Genomic DNA, 23106 nt, shown 5'->3' with positions numbered 1-23106 from the left:
ATCATATGTAACTGCAATGTTTCCAGCTTGAATGACTCACATGGCAGAGTTAATTAACAGAACACAGTAACACAGAACACGAGACATGCTGCTGTAAATGATTACAGTTTGGGCTATAATGAAAGGAAAGGCCGAGAGAGCCACTAGAAATGTGAGGATGGAGCTATGAGATTACAAAGCCTAATGAAAAATATACTCAGATATTTGAGTTGATTTGATGAGCCTTTATTTTTTATGATTTCACTCTAGACCTAAACATTAAGTTTTAACAATTATGCAAACAAATTTGAGAGGCAGTGAACAGAACGTTGTTAGGAGTGAAAGAAAAAGCAAATTAACACTATTACATAAGAGTATGTAATTAACAGGCACGTTTTCTCTCTCACCAATGCCTCAGAAGAAAATTATGACCAGATAATAAATCTAGTTGTATTAAAAAGTATAAAAACCTCACCAAATATTAAAAGGCTATCCTCACTTGCTTTGTAATTTATCATAATTTCTAACTGATGGCAAAAGGGAAACTAAAAAGTTTCTACTACTCCATTTTATGAGAAAATGCTTATGGGGCAAAGGAGTATCTTTAAAATACAAAAATGAAACGTGACATCTTAGAAAATAAAATCCAACCTTCTATTTTAACAAAGATGGAAAAGGAGGAAAAAAATAATCTTAAGTCTTCAGGTACCTTAATGTCACTGTGTATATAACCCTTTCTCTAGTGATGATTAAACAGATTAAACAGATGCTTTAATGGGAAATCTGATTTCTTGCACTCTTGAATAAATTATTAACTCATATGGAACTCCAATATGTTTACTTCGTCCTAGGTCACTAATTACCAGAAAAGCTCTTGACATCTGACTCAGCTTCTGAACAGGGACTTTCATCAGTCAGACTCTTAGTCCCACCTAGGAGTAGACTCATAAAGCTGGATTGCTTACTAACCGATTTCATTTTGTATGACTATTCTGTTTAGAGGAGGTCCATAGATCAACTGGAAAGGAATATTGGAGAATTCACAGATAAATTTTTGAGGGACAGGTATTTTCCATGCTGAAACTGGCCTCAAATTTAGTGTAGTGGCATTGTCCTATGAACACAGTTTATTTTACAACTCAAAATTCCTTCCAGTAAGTATATGAATATTGCAAAAAAAAATGGTGTGATTAAAATGGTCACTCTAGACAGCTCTACGTTATTCCAAGGGATCTCTTAGATAAAGCCCCTTTTAATAAAACAATTACCTTGTAAGGGGCTCACATGTACATTAAATTTTACAAAAGTATAAATATTTTCTATTAAAAGTTGACCACAGGTTGGATATGTGCTAAGTTAATAATCATCAACTCTCCATCTTTCTCTCTAATTTATTTTGTAATAATAAAAGCTTCAGATTCAAAATAATCCTCTCAAACAAATGAACAAAAAAGCAATAGGCTTTTATTAAATGAATCCAAAGCATTAGGAAGCAGAGATGTAAGATGTGTAATTTTACTTAAGTTGTGAATTTTTTAAAAAGTAATACTTTTTGGGGTTTTTGTTGTTGTCGTTATTTCTTCTAAAAAAAAGAAAATGGAATACATGTCCATATGTTCTCATTGTTCAACTCCCACTTACGAGTGAGAACATACGGTATTTGGTTTCCTGTTCCTGTGTTATGTGCTGAGGATGACTTCCAGCTTCATCCATGTCCCTGGAAAGGACATTACCTCTTTCCTTTTTAATGCTGTATAGTATTCCATGGTGTATATGTACCACATTTTCTTTATCCAGTCTGTCACTGATGGGCATTTGGGTTGCTTCTATGTCTTTGCTATTATAATTGGACTGCAATAAACATATGTGTGCTTGTGTCTTTATAGCTGAATGATTTATATTACTTTGAGTATATACCCAGTACTGGGATTGCTGGGTCAAATGGTATTTCTGGTTCTAGATCCCTGAGGAATTGTCATACTGTCTCCCACAATGGTTAAACTAATTTACATTCCCACCAACAGTGTAAAGCGTTCCTATTTCTCCGCAGCCTCACCAGCACCTATTGTTTCCTGACTTTTTAATAATCGCCATTCCGACTGGGCATGAGATGGTATCTCACTGTGGTTTTGATTTGCATTTCTCTGATGATCAGTGATGTTGAGCTTTTTTACACGTTTTTTGGCCACATAAGTGCCTTCTTTTGAGAAGTCTCTGTTCATATCCTTTGCCCATTTTTTGATGGGGTTGTCTTCTTCTTGTAAATATGTTTAGTTCCTTGTAAATTCTGGATATTAGACCTTTGTCAGATGGGTAGATTGCAAAAATTTTCTTCCATTCTGTAGGTTGCTTGTTCACCCTGATGACAGTTTCTTTTGTTGTACAGAAGCTTTAGTTTAATGAAATCCCATTTGTCAATTTGGGCTTTTGTTGCCATTGCTTTTGGTGTTTTAGACATGAAGTCTTTGCCCATGCCTATGTCCTGAATGGTATTGCTTAAGTTGTCTTCTAGGGTTTTTATGGTTTTGGGTTTTACATTTAAGTCTTTAATCCATCTTGAGTTAATTTTTGTATAAGATGTAAGGAAGGGGTCCAGTTTCAGTTTTCTGCATATGGCTAGCCAGTTTTCTCAGCACCATTTACTGAATAGGAGATGCTTTCCCCATTGCTTGTTTTTGGCAAGTTTGTAGATTAGATGGTTGTAGATGTGTGGTGTAGTTTTTGAGGTCTCTGTTCTGTTCCATTGGTCTATATATCTGTTTCGGTACCAGTACCATGCTATTTTAGTTACTGCAACCTTGTAGTATAGTTTGAAGTCAGGTAGTGAAATGCCTCCAGCTTTGTTTTTTTTGTTTTGTTTTGTTTTGGTTTGGGTTTTTTTTAGTTGTTTTTGCTTAGGATTTTCTTGACTATATGGGGTCTTCTTTGATTCCATATGAAATTTAAAATAGCTTTTTCTAATTCTGTAAATAATGTAAATGGTAGTTTGATGGGAATAGCATTGAATCTATAAATTACTTTGGGCAGTATAGCCATTTTCACAGTATTCATTTTTCCTATTCATGAAGATGGATTGTTTTCAATCTGTTTGTGTCCTCGCTTATTTCCTTGAGCAGTGATTTGTAGTTCTCTTTGAAGAGGTCTTTCACATCCCTGGATAGCTGTATTCCTAGGTATTTTATTCTATTTGTAGTGACTGCTGAATGGGAGTTCATTCATGATTTGGCTCTCTCCTTGCCTATTGTTGGTGTAAAGGAATGCTTGTGATTTTTGCACAGGGATTTTGTATTCTAAGACTTTGCTGAAGTTCCTTTCAGTTCAATAAATTTGGGGGCTGAGACGATGGGGTTTTCTAAATATAAAATCATGTCATCTGCAAACAAAGACAATTTGACTTCCTCTCTTCCTATTTGAATCCTCCCTATTTCTTTCTCTTGCTTGATTGCCTTGGCCAGAATTTCCAAAACTATGTTGAATAGGAGTGGTGACAGAGGGCATCTTTGTCTTGTGCTGGTTTCCAAAGGGAATGCTTCCAGCTTTTGCCCATTCAGTATGATATTGGCTGTAGATCTGTCATAAATACCTCTTATTATTTTGAGATAAGTTCCATCAATACCTAGTTTATTAAGAGTTTTTTACATGAAGGGATACTGAATTTTATCAAAGGCTTTTCTGTGTCTATTGAGATATTCATGTGGTTTTTTGTCTTTGGTTCTGGTTATGTGATAGATTACCTTTATAGATTTATACATGTTGAACCAGCCTTGCATCCCAGGGATAAAGCCAACTTGATCATAGTGGATAAGCTTTTTTTTTTTGAAGACGGAGTCTTGCTCTGTCGCCCAGGCTGGAGTGCAGTGGTGCAATCTCAGCTCACCGCAAGCACTGCCTCCCAGGTTCACGCCATTCTCCTGCCTCAGCCTCCTGAGTAGCTGGGACTACAGGCGTCCACCACCACACCCAGTTAATTTTTTGTATTTTTAGTAGAGACGGGGGTTTCACCATGTTAGCCAGGATGGTCTTGATCTCCTGACCTCATGATCTGCCCGCCTCGTGCTGTTGGATTCAGTTTGCCAGGATTTTATTGAAGATTTTCACATTGATGTTCATCAGAGATATTGGCCTGAAGTTTTCTTTTTGTTGTTGTTGTTGTTGTGTCTTTCCAGTTTTGGTATCAGGATAATGCTGGCTTCATAAAAGGAATCTTCTTTTACAGTATTAGTTACTTGGTTTAAACTAGAATATCTCGGACACAATATTAGTGAGGCAAACTAATATTTTCAATAATTATCACCTGTTAAATGTGGAATATTATCACATTTGAAACAAAGACAGACAAATGACTTCAGTTTATATAATGACTTTTAGCAAAGGACATGCTACACAAATCACTGGCATTTTTTACATTGACTAAGACATCTTTCTATGTACAAAATCCTTTCGGTTAAATATTTAAGGTTTTCAAGTTATGTAAGATTAACTCATTATCTGATATGCATACTTTTGGAAATGATATAAATTTATTCATGGCATAGAATAATGCTTAAATCAAGCACTTACATCTCTCTAATATTCTATAGCTGGAACCGCCATTTGACCTAAGATCGTAACCTGTTCTTGCTCTGATTCAGCTTCGTTCATGCCTCACAAAACACAGCTGGACTAACTACCTGTGAATAACCTAGATTTTTGCTCTTTCCTTTTTATCCGACCCAATCTCAGCAGTTCTGCAACTGTTTCCCCATAATTCTACTTAGGGCTGTATTTTACAAACTTTCCTGAAAGGCTACATATATACACACACATACGTACACACATACATATGATACATATGTGATGTATATGTGTGTGCATATATATACACACATGAAAGAATATCATGTTTTGAAAAGCACGCCTTTAAAGAAAAACTATAGATAACAGAAGAAGGGATCTACTTAGGTAACCCTAGTTATGGAACACATTGCTTCCAATGGCAGAGCTGTATCCGGCACTGGATCCTTTCAGAGTCCAGAGTATGAAGGTCACCTCTGAGCTCACATAAAGGCAGTATAATGAACTTCAGTTGAATTCGGCATTTTATATGCAAGCATAATCCTTTTACGTGAAATAATTTTTCTTATTATTGGTCGTTCCTTAGAATGTGGCAGTGTTTCTCAAGCCAATGTTAAGCCATATCCCCTGGGCATAAAAAGAAAAAGCTTATACTCTTCTAATCTTTAATGCTATCGGAAATGCAAGATAAATTAAACATCATCTCTACAAATGAAGAAAACTGCTACTTTGTTTTAAAACTACACAGGCCAATTCTTCACCCTTTGAGACTCATTTGTGAACTAACTTAACTCAGGACCTATCAAGAATTTAAAAGCAAACATAAAGATTCTGCTTCATCATTCACCTGTGTAAATAAATCTCCGCATTTCTTTAATACTCAGTGCTAGGGAAACCCAGCAACACCAGGCTTACCATGCAGTACAAAGAGCACTGTCTTGGTAATCAGACAGTCCTGGCTTCTAATTTCGACTATGATTGCTGTTGTAAGCCAAATTACTTAAGTTCTCTGAATATCAAGTGTCTTGCCTATATAATGTGGATAATAAAAACTGTGATATACAGCTGTTATAAATATGAAAATGAAATAAGCACATAACATTTGACACAATGTAGATATCCAAAGATTGTTCACATTGCAGTTTCTCCCTCAGTTTGGAAGATCCTGGTAGAATATTATCTGGTGTCAACATGGCTGGTCAAATGACTGCTGTTTTTATTTTCTAAATTATAGAAAACATGCATAAAGCATTATCACAGGAATCTAAAGGATATTTCCATAACTTTATAATTTATTGACAATCTATTGAAAATAATTGGCTACTGACAATATACTGTGGTGTGTACATTCATCAGCTTTAATGTTAATTGAAACTGTGTCCGGAATTGGTGGGTTCTTGGTCTCGCTGACTTTAAGAAAGAAGCCATGGACCCTCGCTGTGAGTGTTACAGTTCTTAAACATGGTGGGTCCGAAGTTTGTTCCTTTGGATGTTCAGATGTGTCCAGAGTTTCTTCCTTCTGGTGGATTTGTGGTCTCGCTGACTTCAGGAGTAAGCTGCAGACCTTCTCGGTGTTACAGCTCTTTAAAGGCAGCACGTCTGGAGTTGTTCATTCCTTCCGGTGGGTTCGTGGTCTCCCTGGCCTCAGGAGTGAAGCTGCAGACCTTTGCAGCGAGTGTTACAGTTCACAAAGGTGGCGCGTCCGGAGTTGTTCGTTCCTCTTGTCCAGAGCTGTTCGTCCCTCCCTGTGTGTTCGTGGTCTCGCTGGCTTCAGGGGCGAAGCTGCAAACCTTCCCGGTGAGTGTTACAGCTCATAAAGGTGGCGCGGACCCAAAGAGTGAGCAGCAGCAAGATTTAGTGTGAAGAGCTAAAGAACAGACCTTACACACACAGCAAAGGGACCCAAGCGGGTTGCTGCAGTTGGCTTGGGCAGCCTGCTTTTATTCCCTTATCTGATTCCACCCACATCCTGTTGATTGGTCGACTTTACAGAGAGCTGATTGGTCCGTTTCAACAGGGGGGCTGATTGATGCGTTTAAAAACCTTTAGCTAGACAAAGAGTCCTGACTGGTGCGTTTACAATCCTTTGGCTAGACAGGAAAGTTCTCCTAAGTCCCCACCTGACCCAGAAGCCCAGATGGCTTGACTTCTCACTGGCACTCGCTGCGGGACACTGGGGGTACTCCGGCAGCCCAGAGGGAGCTCATCTCCGGATCAAGCCCAGCAGGCCTGGCTGCGGAGCCTGGGGCCAGCCCCGGGAGCGCCCTGTGCAGCCCGGGCTCCCGCCCGCGCCTCTCCCTCCACACCTCCCCGCGAGCAAAGGGAGTCCGCTCCTGCCTTGGCCAGCCCCAGAGAGGGGCCTCCACAGCACAGCAGAGGGCTTAAGGGCTCCTAGAGTGCTTCAGCCAGAGCAGACACCGAGGCCCAAGAGGTGCCCAGAGCGAGTGAGGGCTGCTAGCACGTTGTCACCTCTCAAAACCTTACCTGGGATTATTGATAACCTTCACCAGTGCTTCATACAGCTCTTTTTCAGTAACTGTCTTCCATTCTAGTAATATTCCCATTCCTTTTGCCTGTACTCTAGTCATAGTATCATAATGGTCTCCAAAGAGTGGAATTCCCACTACAGGCACACCATGATACATAGTTTCAAAAATACTGTTCAAGCCACCATGACTCAGGAAGGCTTTAATCTTTGAATGCCCTGAAGAAAGATGAAAAAGAAAACAACTTACAACAGTATTACTCTACAGAAGAGATTTTCCCAGAAATGTATTAAAATTGACACCACAGTAAACATGCATTTCAGATAAAGGATTCCTAAAGTGTAATTTCACTGATTCCTGTTCTACACCAATTAAAATATTTGTTATATACATAATTGTCAGATTTTGATACATCAATTAAAAGCCATTTTTAGGTAGTTAAAATGTACGTTACTATTTTTAACACAAACACTGCATGACTAACATATTTAAATGGCCAATAATTATTAGGAAGCCAATGAAAGCAAGAAATGCCAAATACCAGAGTGAAAACATAGACATCTACTTTCTGGCTACTCAAATGTTTATCAACGTTAAAGTCAAAAACACTTTTTTAAACAAATGTAAAGAAAGGCTGGATTCCAGAAGTCAATGAAGAGTTTGTGTGCTTCTCCAAAAAGAAATGTTATAATCACTATTTACAACATTCAAGTTCTATCAGCATTAGTATTTCACAATTTTAGGGTTTAATTTTACATTTATGTGCTCAATCATGTAGAGATAAATATTTATAATCATTTGTAAGACATGAGACATCACATAACGTCTAGTTGTTATAGGAATAAAAGAGATAATTTGTCAAAATTAATGTGGAAATTCAAAACTTAGATTTGTTCTCCTGGTAAATGGCCTACATTTCCATAAAAGAGATCAAAAGTTTGGCATAAGAGTTGTAAAAACATAACAAAACAAAACAAAAAACATTGTACCTAGGATATATGTTATTGGCCAGAAAGAAATTATACCTAGCTGAAAAGTTGATCTTTTAAAATATACATGTGCCAGGTACAAAATTACTGTATGTGGGAACCATGGTCTCAATGGTGCTCCCGGAGTTCTTCCATCCTGAAGTCCAGTGGAACTGGTTAGTCAGTGTCTATAGCCCTTACCCACAGGTGGCTTCTCTCTTAGGTCCAACTAAAGGATCTGCCCTAGAAGTGGATTTCAATCTTTATTTTTAGCAAAGACCCCTCTCTTTGAACAAAACCAACCACCAAGCCCAACAGTAAAAATAAAGCCGAGCTGCTGTGTAAAGAGGAAGAGCTGGCTACGAGGGGAGGGGAAAGACATTGATTTAGTTCCTACTTCTCATCCTGGAAGAATCTTTGATCATAGTTAGAAGCTATTAGAGGACTTACAAGGATCGTACCTATTGTTAAAAAAGATACTAATCTTGAAAAAGAGAGCTGACATTGAGAAGCCTAGAGCGGCTATGGACTTGAGGAGGGTGTTCAGGCATGGACCTTGTAGTAGAGCCTCACGGTCCAAAAAAAAAAGAAAAAGAAAAAGAAAAACAAACAAACAAACATAAAACCCCCACACAATAAAAGTTTAGATGTTCATACATAACAGTGTCACCTGTCGCACTGAGGTAGCTGATAGTCAGGTTATCTTATTTAAATTTCCTGCTTCTTTCTTATCTTCTAAGGAATCTAAGTCATAATAGTAAAGCCATTAAAGACTTAAAAATAAAAAAAAACAAGTATCAAGAAAGGTAAATTGCCTTGTATTCTTTTTTCTTCAGTTTTAGCATTTATAGAATAGTATTATAATAAGCTAAATGAAAAGAAATTATATACATAAATAAAATTCTTTACTGGTTTTTAGTTATACAATTTAATTTGCTGCTTTTTAGGAGAATCACTATAGCTGTATTAAAATATAGTTTCGATGTCTTAAAAGTATAACTTAAAATTAAAGCCACTTTTACATAACGTTAGGTGTATTATGGAAAAAATGGTGGTCAATATTTTCAAAATCAATCCCATTTTTATAATTTTTGTAATCAACAATATATTCAAGGATACTACGGCATTAACTTTTTCTAAAAATTTAATGAATAAAAATTTGCATTATTATTATCTGTGCTTATTGAACACAGAGTTAAATTATCTAGATTCAAACACACTTAAAAGACATGCATATAATAATTACTATTTTAATTTTGAGAATCAGAATCCCCAAGATTAAATAATATAAAGTTCTTCAAAACTACCCAGTGATTTAGGACTAAACAGAGCAGATAATCTAATTAAAGTTAAAATAAATTGACTGTTCCTCTTGTCTTCCACTTCTTTTTGGTTTCAGACAAATGAATAACTTCTAATTTCTCTTGGTTCTCAGACCATCTGTAATAAATCAGATCGCGCCACTGCACTCCAGCCTGGGCAACAGCGTGAGACTCCGTCTCAAAAAATAAATAAATAAATAAATAAATAAATAAATAAATCTGTAACCTAAATCTACATTCTTATTGTTTTAACTGTTGTACTTTCACCTGATTACTCTAATTAGGTATAATCTTATTCACTACTAATTTATATAGTTTATTAAGTACATAATTTCCAGATAATTAAAATTGGAGACTGGTCTAAAAATTTTAATATAGATGCCCAAATGTTTACATTTTACACAATCTTTTCTAGTAAATAAAGATTTAAAATTTTGACCTCAAATTTAAGACTTGAAATACTGGATAAAAAACATAAAACTCTAACATTTACTACACACATACCGTATGAACCTCTCAAGTAAAAAAAAAAAAAAAAATCACATTTATGTAATTAAAACCTAACAGCCAAGTAAGTAACCACAAATCATTTACTTACCAAGCAGGTCATTCTGTGGTAACCATTCTATGAGTTTAGTGTTGTTTCCTAGATTCTTTGGTTTGGGTCCTGAAAACCTAAAATGTACACCAGAAAATTAATCTTTTAAAAATCAAACCTTACTCATAGTATGTGCTCTCTGATTAAAGTATGAGATTTAAAATAAATGTTTGATGATCTTTTGTTGATATTCTTAAGAATGAAACCATGCTTTGGTAACAACAAATATTTGATTACGTTTCTTTTAAAAAACTTTCACTGGATGGAGGAAAAACAAGAAATAATTTGCTTACATAGAGATCTATTTTCCATTGGCTCCTCATACCTATACACATACAGAGATAGGGGAAAAAAAAAACAACCAAATAAACCTACACTAGAAGTCATTCCCCACAAACAGTCAGAAGCTGGAACAAGAAGGGGCAGGGAGGGCTGCCACTGCTATGGCAGTCCATATCCCTAATCCTTAACAACCCAAGCCTGAGGGAAGGCACAAGTGTTGAAAGAAATCAGAACGTTCTCTTCTTTAGCTTCACCAGAAATAAAAGTTTTTGGAGGCAAAGCACATAATTAGAGTGTTTTCTGCCTTATGTTAAAAGATAAAACATAAATATGCTTAACAACTAAGAGGGTGACAAAAGAGTCTGAACGGAGTAGACATAAACTGTCCTAAATGAAGCAGAAGTACTTTCTGGGGTTAAGCCTAATAGAGGAAACCCAATGGGACCGGAATCTGAAGGGTAAAGTCCTGAACAGTTAGAATAAAATAAATGTCACTGCATAGCTCAGCAGGGGCAGCTAATCCTTACTCATTTGTTATAAAGGGAAAATCTCTATTACTAAAAGCCTAATTGCAATGGCTTAAGGGGCACTTTCTTCTACTCATGGTAGTAACTATGGGACCAATGTTGTATCCCTAGAGTTCAACAGTAGTAGTATGTGCTCAATAAATACATGCTAAATAAAGTGTTCGTGTCTGAGTTTTCAACATTGGGTTGGAAATTCCAAAGACAGTCATGTGTTGGCAATGCCTTCCAAAAGAAGCTGTGGTCAATCTATGGTTCTGTCTTAAACTGTGTTAAATGGCAAGTGATTGTGTTTTTAAAGGTCAAGTTTGTTAAATAAAATAAATCAAAAATATATGTAAAGGAGACAAAGTGGGAGCCAAAAAGAGTCCATGGTATTTTAGGTATTTGTTAATCCATCATTTTCTTCCTCATTTCAAAACTGATTTGAAGGAGTATATAAAAAGGCATGCAATTAAAACTAACTTTTAAAATCATAATAAATAATAAAAGAGTAAACGAGGGTGGAACTCTGAGGGAAACATAAATATTCATCTGACACAAGGAAAAGTCATTCTGAATAATATCTTCTTTCTGTCCTATACGTGAGAGGTTTCTTTATCCGTCATAGAGCCTTATGAATTAATTCCTAAATTTCAATATGCTAAGAAACAAAATGAAAGTCAAGGGCATCTTGCTAATCTTGCCAGAGAAACAATGTGCTGTGCTTTACTGGGACCTGTGGGCTAAACAAGGAGATATTGAATGTCAATAACAAAGAAACAATCTACATTATTACCTTACCTCCAAATCACTTTTTGAGGCAATCTCCCCAGAGCTCCTGCAAGTTTGTTAGCAATGTCTTCTGAGAGATACTTGACACCAGCTCCAAAAGACACCAAGACAAAGCCATGTTCATTAGCACCATTTACCCATCTTTGGAGATCCTGTAAATCAAAACACGGCAGTAAGTTTTACGAGGACCAATCTAGTTTGTAATTGGTGTTATTAACAGCCCAGTTAAAAAAAGAAACTTTTAAAGTAATTTTCTTAAACAATTAGAAAGTAAAGGATATATTTTCTTCTAAATAACTGCTTTTGTTTACAACATTTCATCTGATAATGCTAACCGAAATGAGGACATATAAACCACAACAAAAATAACTTAAAAAATAAGTAGCTAAAGGCTTAAAATCTCAGAAAAAGGGCAAAAATTGGAAATGATGATACATGGTCAGAAAAAAATCTGTATGCAGACACAAGCAAAAGATGTGGATTAAACATATGAAAAATCAATCATACTGGCAAAAATTTGTTAATGCATCGTTTACAAATTTCTGCCAGTATGATTGATTTGCATTGAAAATCAAATCAGTTCATTTTAAGAAATACCACCCTTACTTCATTTTATTGTATAGGCACAAGCTTGTTTTTAATGATGTCATCCCTTTGAATAAATCCTTGCCAAAGACACCCAGCTTTAGTTTCCCATAGGAAAACTAATAGAGCCAGGGTTCGTTGAGGAACACATTAATTCCATTGTAAGAATGATACACTTGCTGTCTATTGATGAGTCCTATGCCATAATGAAGTCACTAAAGCAGAAGCCTGACCCATTCTGTGTTCATAATGTGCAGAGTGAGCTGCCACAGTTATATATCATAGACCCCACAGGTCCCTCACTCAGGAAGAATGAGTTATTGCCATGGTTGTGTCAGCCATGCTTCTGCATTTCGCACCACTTTGTAGCATAACCTTATTTGTAGCTAAGGAGTACTGTACAATAAGAAGTATCATCACGGCGAGGCATGGTGGCTCACACCTGTAATGCCAGCACTTTGGGAGGCCAAGGCAGGCGCATCACGAGGTCAGGAGATGGAGACAGTCCTGGCTAACACGGTGAAACCCCATCTCTACTAAAAATAAAAATAAATAAACAAACAAACAAAAATAGCTGGGCATGGTGGCGGGTGCCTGTAGTCTCAGCTACTGTAGGGAGGCTAAGGCAGGAGAACCAGGGAGGTGGAGCTTGCAGTGAGCCAAGATTGTGCCACTGCACTCCAGCCTGGGCGACAGAGTGAGATTCTGTCTCAAAAGAAAAAAAAAAAAGCATCGTCATAATGGCATCACTGCACAGCTTAATTAATTATTTAATGGAACATTAAGCCTAAGTTTTCCTTCCTTTCCCTTTTCTATTCATTTTATCACCTAAAGAAATTTGTATTCTCTATTGTACTCAGCAAGTGATTGACCACATTTTATGTCCCCCAAAAATTAGTGAATAGTGTCACTGCATGACCCAGAGTGATGACAGAAAGGAGGTACATCCTTCTAGCTACTGAATGAGTAAAATAGTCTACAATTATTTGGTAGGGAAGAAAATCTTACCAAAACGTTGTATTTTCCAGGAAGCTCTATTTATAAATACAGATAATCCTTGACTTTATGATGCTGTGAAAGCTATACTCCTTCAGTAGAGACTGTACTTCAAATTTTGAATTTTGATCTTTTCTAAGGCTGGTCATATGCCTGAACAGTGACAGTGAGCTGTAGCTCTTAGTAATGCAATCATGAGGGTGAATGGCCAACACACAACTCTGTACTGTCTTGGCAGATGATTTTGTCCAAGTGTAGGCTAATGGAAGTGTTCTGAGCACATTTAACGTAGGCTAGGCTATGACGTCGGTATGTTAGGTGTATTAAACACATTTTGACTTAAAATCTTTTCAACTTATGATATCCGGACAGAACCCTACTGTAAGTCAAAGAACATATGTATATAAAAGAAATACAGACTATATCAATTTTGAATTAAAACTTTTATATTCTGTTACATTTACCAAGAATATGTAAGATGCTGAAAATTTAACAGTGTTATCCATAGATTGAAAGTAATAAACAAGAGCAGAATGATTTAAAATTTTATGCACAGTCCTAAGTTAGATGTACTTAAAATCAATATAAATGCTACACAGTAAAATCGTATGAATACATATTGTATACGTAAGTACCAAATATAAGCCTTTACTGATATGTAAAATAGTAGAAAAATTTATGTTCATTATGTTTCCTTCAGGAAAAAAAAACTCAATACTTTTAGAAGACAATATTCCACTTGGCTTAGCAGGAAGAGTGGGAACCAAGGTGACATGCAAACTCCTATTTCCTGAGTTGGAGGAAAAAGGCCAGAACAGAGACAGTGAGCAAGTGGATGCCTTACTGTCCCTTGATGTAAACCCTCCCCATGATTTCTAATCTTCAGCCTAAATTCACAGAACATTTGGTGTGATGGATGCTCTAAGAGCACATTGAAGGGGTTGGGTTTTGGATTCAGTTGACAAGCAGGTGATTCTGGAGTCATGAACAAATGCAAGAGCCAGATGTGGAAGCGATTTTAAATTTGCTGCTCACGGCAAAACTTTGAAATTGGAACTTCATGAAAAGTATACTGATATCTTCCGGTGGGTTGGGAGGCCTCAGGATATCTTAGCCATATATAAAAATACAGGAATTTTGGAATTTAAGACCCAGTTATAAAAGGCAAATTTATTTACTAACAGCTCTTAGAAAACAAACTTCATGGTAAATGTGTTCAACACACACACACACACACACACACACACACACACACACACACACAAATCCTAACTCCAGAAATGTAACATTTTTAGAAGTAAAAGTACTTCTGTTCCTGGTCAAATAACTTCTGCTCCTGGTCAAATAACAAATTTTAAAACTGGACTAAAGAATTCTTTTATAATAGCAACAAAATCCATAAAGACCTAAGAATAAACCTAACAGAAATATACCAAATATACATGAAGAAAACATGAAAACTTTACTAAAGGACAAAGAAAGAAGGAAACCTGAATAAATGGGGACAATGGAACATGATGACAGAGACAATAAGCTATCGATTGAAGAAAAAAATACGAGATTCTATCCCTCCTCTAGTAGCAGTCAAAGAGGGATTATAAGTTAAATTGATTTATAATTTTAAAAAGACATTTTAAAAATCAACAAAATAATTAATAGACTGACAGAAATATTTATAATACACATAACAAAGGACTAATACTAAAATAAAATAGGGGGAATAAAACCACAAACACCAGAAAACCAGAAAGCACCCAATTCACAGAAGAAAACTAAATGGTATAAACATTAAAAGAACCTTTGTTTCACATGACTAATCAGAGAAACAAATTCAAATTGTTTTCATATTGTCTATATAGTGCTCTGTCGATATGTAATATTTCATTAATATTTAATTCATTTTAAGGAATAGAACCTAGAATTTACCCTTTAAGTATTATCGTTTTGTAATTTTCTTGTAACTGTTTTTGTTTGTTTGCTGGAAGGATAAATGTCTTTTCTTAAATGGCCTCTGGGTTTACTGTTATTAGCAAGCCTTTTCTACTTCAAGATTATCTTTTAAATGGTCCATATTTTCTTTTCATAATTTTACAGTATAATTTCTTTAACGTTTTAATCTTTTAAACAATCAGCATTTATTTTGAAGGAAAGAATAACAATGACATCCATCTTTATTTTTAACCAAATTGTTAGCCAGTCTTCTCAACATTAGTTATTTAATATCTCATCATCTCAATTATTTGAAATGCCACCCTCACAGTCTGTTTCTGAATTCTATTCTGTTCCAATGATCTATCCATCTCTGTGCCAGTGCCAAGAATTTTATTTTACATTTTTATATTTGGAATGTTAGATTTTATTACTTTTCATTTTGGGGATTCTGTTAGTTACTCTTATACTTAGTATATTTTTAAGGACTCATCTTTTTTGGTAACTCATCAATGGTCATTTACTACCAGTACCACTACTTCTTAAGTTATGAATATTTGTGTATAAGGTACAGAATAAGCCTTCCATTTCACTCAATACAGGAATTTAGAAATTGCATCGTCTTTTACAGTAGGCCAGCACTGCACGCACGTTTCTCCACTAGATGGCAGGACAGGAAAGGAGCGAAGTCTGGGCTCAACCTGCTTACATGCCCAAACCCCGACTACCTATATGGGTATAGGGGAACCTACACCAAGGGGAAAAAGTGACATTTTCAAATTGAAAAGAAAATGATCACAATAAGGGACCAAATACTGAACTGGAAATCAGCAACACTCACAGGCGCTCTCCCCGCTACATTAGAATGAATAATTCCATTCCTATGCAACTTGAGTAACGGATGTCTACCTATACTTAGCTATAAAGTCTATGTTTTTGAAAAGACAACCTCACAATAAAAATAATCATTTTATCTTCTTGTAGGATTAACTCATCTGTTTTAAGTCTTTTATGGGAAAAGTTAGCATAATAAGGAAATATGGATTAATACGCATTCTATTCCCCATAATCAGATGCTATATGTTAAGTATTTGCATTTATTTTAATGATCATAATCTGGATAGACACTGATTTGTTTCTAGTATTGCCAGATTTCTTATCCTAGAGTAATTATATACCAAATGCCTTGACTGGACCACAGGAAGAATGAAGCAGTGAGGGGTGTGTTGTCCTCCCATGTCCCTCCATGTGGTGCTGTCCAGCATAAGCCGGTAAAACAGCCTAGCTCTGTGAGGCTGGAGACGGGGCAGAATAGAAGCTAAGCAATGTACCAGAGTGAGACTCGGGGAGCAACTACTCCCAAAATATAAAATTTTCATTATTTTCAGGTAATGTTTTGATATTAGGGACATCAAAGAATGGAAGATGGTGAAAAAATATTCAAAGAAGTGGAAAGCAAGATCTTGAAACTTTTAGAGAAGACAATCATTGGGTAATGCCTTCTTAAAAATATACTCTGTAATCCCAGCACTTTGGGAGGCCAAGACGGGCGGATCACGAGGTCAGGAGATCGAGACCATTCTGGCTAATACGGTGAAACCCTGTCTCTACTTAAAAATACAAAAAACTAGCCAGGCGAGGTGGCAGGCACCTGTAGTCCCAGCTACTCGGGAGGCTGAGGCAGGAGAATGGCGTAAACCCGGGAGGCGGAGTTTGCAGTGAACTGAAATCTGGCCACTGCACTCCAGCCTGGGCAACAGAACCAGACTCTGCCCCCCCCCCCAAAAAAAAAATATATATATATATATACACTCATCCCCCTATCCAAAAATAAACAAAAATTTTTTACTCATTGTGGTCAATGTAAAACATATCCCAATGCAAGAAAATCATAAGTAGCTTCTTAAAAATGAGCTTCAGAAACAATGCAAAAATAATTACAAGTTGAACGGTGCAAGCCCACCTCCATCCTTGCTATCCTGGATTATGAGGACATCAGAGTCTTTCAGACCTCTAGAGAGGATAACAGGTCTGAGGTGTGGGGACACACTAGGCTGTCATGTTTGCACTCCAGATCTCTCCTGATACCAGCCTGCAACCCAAACCTACTCCTTTCTCTCCCCCAAGAATGGGAGCCTTGAGAAGGGGCCAGCACAGTGGAGAAACCTATAACACTGCATCCTTTGTTGGCCCCATCCATTCTGAGGAAAAGAATGCCTGGACTGTGAGAGAATCCTACACAGAGATGATAATGGGAGATGAGGGGGGGTGGGTGTTGGAGTTCCTTTTCTTATTCTCAACACCAACATCAATAGGCCTCTTTTCCCATTTAATGTTTCTGATATAAAGAATGTTCTGCTTTAGTCAGGTGGGTTGCAAAGAATTTCATTCTGCTAAATTTAGTAGGTAAAATGATAGTGAACATTTTGATATAAAATGCTTTTTAAAAAAATCTTGGGATATCAAATGTCATCTCTGACTACTGCTAATATAGGTAACCAAGACTTATTAAACAAAACAAAACAAAAAGCACTTACAATATAAAGGTCACCATTCAAAATAAAAATGCACCAATCATTGTTTTCTCTGATTTGTTTGGCAAGAGGCTTGCTTCAAACCCCAATTCCACAATTTGCTGTATGATCTTAATTATGCCACCTATTCTCTCTGAGGCCCAGCTTCCTCATCTCTAAAAATACTTACGATACTTTACAAGGACACTGCAGAGATTAAATGAGATTAAATATATAAAAGTGCTTTCTCAACTAAAAATTATGCTGTTCTTTTCCCTGGCCATGATATCTGATAAGTAATACACAGATTATGGACTGAAATGATAAACACATTGAGAAAAGGAAAAAAAAAGTTCATTCTGCAACAAGATATTTTTTCTCAGTTATATTTGTTCACTATGTTTTAGATTTTTCAGAATAAAGCTGTTTAAAATACATAAATAAGAAGTAGTGCAAAAAGTGTTTACATGCAGCATCAAATCTAGTTTTCAGTTTTTCAGAAAACTCAAATGATTTCCCAGATCATCTAGAAGGGTATAAACTACAATTATCCTACAAAAGCGATAAACATCAATGTCAAGGCAATGGTTCTATTTTTTTAAATCTCAAAAGATGCCTTTAACACAGTGAAAATTCAGGAGAATGAAATAAGCAACCAGAAGGGTGTATTCATTTCCACTGAGATTCTGCAGTATCGGTTTTTCTTCATTGTGAGCTTGATTAATTTTGCCAGTACAGTTACAATTAAAATAAGTAAGCAAAATTTGAAACCCTGAGTTGACTTTGAAAAGCTAAATTTTCAAGGTTCTTAAGACCTTCAAGGAGCTGAACACAAGCAGCAGGGACATCCTGAGGATATGATGATGGCAAGGTACTGAGGAGATATGGAAAGTAACCATGAGATAGAAAAAAAAAAGACAGAAATAATAAACGGAGGTGAAACTCTCACCAGAAAAAAAAAAAAAATCACTACAGAAATGACATCTAAATCTTTCTTATGTTACAAAAGAAAACTGATGAATGGACTCGGAAACCCACCTAATTTGCTGGGTCACTATTTGATAAATGATTATTTGATAGCCATGACCAGCTGCTATGTGCCATATCTGACACTTGGGACATATCAAAACATAAATAAACAAAATGTTCTGTCTTCAGAGAGTTTATATTTTTTAATGAGGCCATACCTAAAGTAAGTAGATATGGGAAAATGAAGAGCAGATAAAGTATTGAAACCTGGCCTCACACTCATCAGGTACCAATATTTTATCTACTCTTCATTCCCCCAAATGCAGCCTGCCATTGGGTACCTGAAACTTCCTCCGCCCCCCAGCACATCAGAATTATTTACCAAGATCGCAACAAAGTATCTCCTCTATTGTTCTCCCCTGTGTGACCTGTTCTTTCAACAGGGCACCTACCACACTTCTTGTAGCATGTGAGTTTATGCACAAGACTTTTGTTCTCCTAGGTGTGAGATGTAGTAGATGCTCAACACTTATTTCTTTTAATAAATCAAGAAAGCTAACAGTAATCTAAATCTTTGAAAGGATAAACAATAAGTACACTGCTTTATTTTGCTGTTCAGTTAATTGGATACATAACACTGTCTTTTCCCTAGAAATTAAAACAAACTATTGAGCACTTTAAAGAAATGTCTCCTTTTAAAAATCAAGCTTAGCTACGAAATTATGTGACCTACATAAACAAAAGAAAGGTAGACTTGCTAGCTAATCTGTCTGCCTTCCTTCTTTCCAGAAAAAAAAAAAAAAGCAAAAAGAAAACAACCAACATTTTTTTCATGATAATCAGTATTATGCCATAAAGACAGAGATTGATGAGAAATATTTACATAGCTTCCAATTCTGATTACCAAGATAAAATCAGTAATGTGACAGTGAAGAAGTCTTGTACGTAACGCCTTAATCAAATGATCAAAGTGGACATCATAAATAACGAAGCAAATCAAAATCATGTACCAGCTAATCAGATGCCATATGCAGAATACAGCACCCCTTCTGTGATATTCCTGTAAGGATGCATAACCTGAATCCAACTACGAGGAACATATGATAAACCCAAATTGAGGGACATTCTATACAACAGGCCGATATCCTTCAACAACATCACAATAATGAGAATCAAAGAAACACTGAATAAATGTTCAAGAAGAAGGAGCCTAAAGACACATAGCAAATAAAGGCCACAGATAATTCTGAACTGGATCCTTTCCTTATTAAGGACATTATTAGGGGATCTTACAAAATTTCATTGAGGTGTAAGACTTAGATGGTAGTAATATATCATCGTTCATTTCCTTATTTTGATGGTTTGTATTGCGATTATGTAGAAAAATGTCCTCAAGTGCACAAAATGTATATCAATGTTTTGGAGGGTGACAGGGTATCATATAGAAATCTTATTGTCAGATGGTTCTGCTGAAAAAGAACTTTGAACTGAGTTTGCAAATTTCCTGTAGATTTAATATTGTTTTAAAAATAATGTATTGGGGGATTGTTATATTACAAAAGAAAAATTAAATAAAAAGAATACAGCTTTCAATTTAACAATTCCACATGAGAAACATGGTTTACTATCAACAAGCATTACCATCAAGTAACAAATGCCACCACCTAGAATAAGCCCCTGGAATCAATAACCTTTGTTTCAAAACAACTTATGTGGACTTCCTTTTGTCTTTAAAAGCTTCCCCTTACTTCAGACCCCTCAGATGCATCCATGGTCTGCAACAGCATGCATATCCAGCATTGCAGACCCTTGCTATTTCCAAATAAACTGTTTTAGAGAAAAAACACACAAAACAAACAAAAACAAATATCCCAGGATTCTGGATGATGCAAACTAAATAAATAAAAGTTTATTGTGGAAAAATCTAGATAATAGATTAATTTTTATTTTTAAATTTAAACTTCCCTCCATCAATTTCAGCATCTGAATAACATAATGAGCTGCAAGTTACTTCAAACAAACAAACAAACAAACAAAAAACCTAGATACCGGGAATTGGTAAGTGGTCTATTTGGTAAAAACAACGTAGGGAAACATAAATTATTAGTCATACTTGAAAATTATAAAGCCATAGAAGAAGACATAGGAATTATATTATGTGTCAGACTGTATGTTCCCATGAACAGCTAAAGTAGTATTTCCAGTCCCACATGTGCTTTCAGAATGTCCCCATCAAGAGGTGCTATGTCCACACTGTATAAACTTGGGCAGCTAAGCCTTGGTTGACTCACAACTTCTCTGTTCAATTGATTACAGAAGAAATAATCCTATGTGACTTCTTAGGTTAGATCATAACAAAAGATACACTTGACACCTACTTCTCTCTCTTGCAACACTCACCCTTCCTTTCCAATCACCATGCTATATCAGTAAAGAAAGCAACATGAAGACAAGAGTAGGTGTTACAGCTAATAGCTCAACTAAGGTCTCAGCCAACAGCTAATCTTAACTGCCAAACATGAGAATGAACAAGCCTGAGGATGATTCCAGCCTCTAGCTCTCAAATGTTCTAGCTGATTCCCCAGACAGTATAGAGCACGGAAAAGTAGTTCCTGCTATTCTGTCTGAATTCTTCACCTGTAGGTATAATAGATGGTTGCCTAAACGTCACCAGGGTAGATTTTACAGCTCTAGGGACTGAAATGTCTCAATGCATCTTCATTTGGTTTCTTTCTCAAGAGTCATAAATGGATCTGAAAAACAGCACTAAGAGATCCACATGAGGTCCCTAACATTTTTTTTTCTCATAAAGATCAGGGAGAATAGAACATAACTGAATACCTACTTTGTGACTTTAAACCCATTAAGTTATCTCTTCTAAGAAAATATGAGAGTGGATAAAGTTGAGGCCCAATAATAGCAAATAACCTACTTCTAATCCAATAACCTATGGTCCTCAACAACACTTCAACAAAGAAAATGTAATACTTATTGAGTATATTTCCAAAATAATTCTGGTAGCTATATTCCCTTTTGAAGTCCACTGATATTAGCAACAAAGACAGAGAGTAGTGCAGATCTTGTTTAACCTGTACGCATATTCATTTAATCCATAATTCAATATCAGTTAACAAACTTTTACCGGTCACCTTCTATGTGCCAGGCACCAGGTGCCAGGAATATAAGAGAGCAAGATATAGTTTCCTCCTCAGAAGTTCATAGTCCATTTCAGATTCATGAGCTTTATTAACAGCACATTAATACTGCCTCTGCCCTATTTCCTAACTGAAGACTGGGGAAATAAAGAGCCTGAAAATAAATAATAAACTTTCCAAAAATGCACTTACATTAAATCTCTGTAAATTATAACCCAGTTTTATCTTGATTTCAGAGTTGAATTTCTAAAGGAACAGTTTAGTGTTAGGCAATTAAAGGTTGCACACCAACATTTCCAAACCAATTAGAAATACATTTATAATCAGTTAAATTATGCCAAAAATTCATTGGCAACTAAAGAATCCATTCTTAATGAAAATTTCTCTTTTTCTAATGTAATATTGATATTTAGCATCTCTAAATTATACATCTGTATAGAGAAACAGTAAGTGCAGGACTTGGCTAAAACAGGTCAAGTTCACATAATTTCCAGGGTAAAACACTCAAGTAGATCCTTCCAGGTCAATGACAATATCAAAGTATACTTGAGTCAGCTTCTCTCAAATGCCTAATGTAGTATATATAAAGCTAGACAAAGACCACAATATGCAATAAGGTCATATCCTATGACTATGACCTCATGGATATTTCCATTAGCTTTAGTGTTTCTATCTTATGAGCATGAACAGCATATATGTTCAAGGAAAGAGAAGTCTTTTAACTTTTATGGGGTAAGTGACTATATAGACTAGAAAACTAGGAACTGATCACCCCTTCTCCTCCATCTCACTCCCCACGTTTCATAATCTATTTCTACAACTATTCAGGAAGTAAACTCGTTTGCAACAAAGTCAATGATCCAGAAGGGTATGGGCAATGGTGCATTAATCCTGGGATGAGTGACTTGGTCATCTCAGGGAAAGCTTTTGTACCTTGGGCAGAAACATGTAGAGCCATGGTACAGTGACTGCTAGACTATGTACTCTCCCATGTACTACCTCATATAAAAACAATTTAAAAATAAATCTTATTCTTTGCCTGCATAAACAACAAGATCAGAATAAGATAAAAATCCTAATTGGACCCAGCAAAGACTCCAACATTAGAATAAACATCAGTTATCAAACAGAGCTATTTGGGGTTGCTATGACCCTCAGCCTCCCCTAAAGCAGCTGACCTGCCAAGAGCACTCTTTCATCTCATTATATTCTATAGAGCCAATTCTGTGGAACTAAAATTTGGATTTATGTGCTCTTCTAATCCTTCAATACCATGACTTCTTTCCATTAATACAATTTATCACTATGCTCACAGAGAAGTCTGTAATAGAAGTATATCTTTGAATAAGCAGCACAAAATGTACTTTCTCACCAGTTTCTTTTTATCTTAACTCCTAGTCCCTCTCATAAAAGTTCACTTCCCAATGCCAACCAGTTTAGTTTAAAAGTCCTATTAAAATACTCTCCATTCA

At 36.0% G+C, this 23106-nt stretch overlaps 1 protein-coding gene across 4 annotated transcripts in view; it reads right to left on the bottom strand.

Annotated features, from left to right (window-relative positions):
* The window catches only part of UGT8 (UDP glycosyltransferase 8), an 84986-nt gene that overhangs the window by 3665 nt on the left and 58215 nt on the right, over nt 1-23106 (bottom strand). For all 4 annotated transcript variants that reach the window (XM_045392806.3, XM_005555783.5, XM_005555784.5 and 1 more), the window contains exons 3-5: nt 11497-11639; nt 9908-9984; nt 7018-7237 (exon numbers count right to left, since the gene is read on the bottom strand). In XM_045392806.3, coding sequence (XP_045248741.1) covers nt 7018-7237; nt 9908-9984; nt 11497-11639 — 440 coding nt within the window. The remainder of the gene's footprint in view (nt 1-7017; nt 7238-9907; nt 9985-11496; nt 11640-23106) is intronic.

The sequence above is a fragment of the Macaca fascicularis genome, chromosome 5 (genome assembly GCF_037993035.2).
Source record: "Macaca fascicularis isolate 582-1 chromosome 5, T2T-MFA8v1.1".
In the NCBI taxonomy this organism is placed as follows: Eukaryota; Metazoa; Chordata; class Mammalia; order Primates; family Cercopithecidae; genus Macaca; species Macaca fascicularis.
The sequence above is the reverse complement of the archived record's forward strand: the minus strand, read 5'-3'. Positions and strand labels throughout refer to the sequence as shown.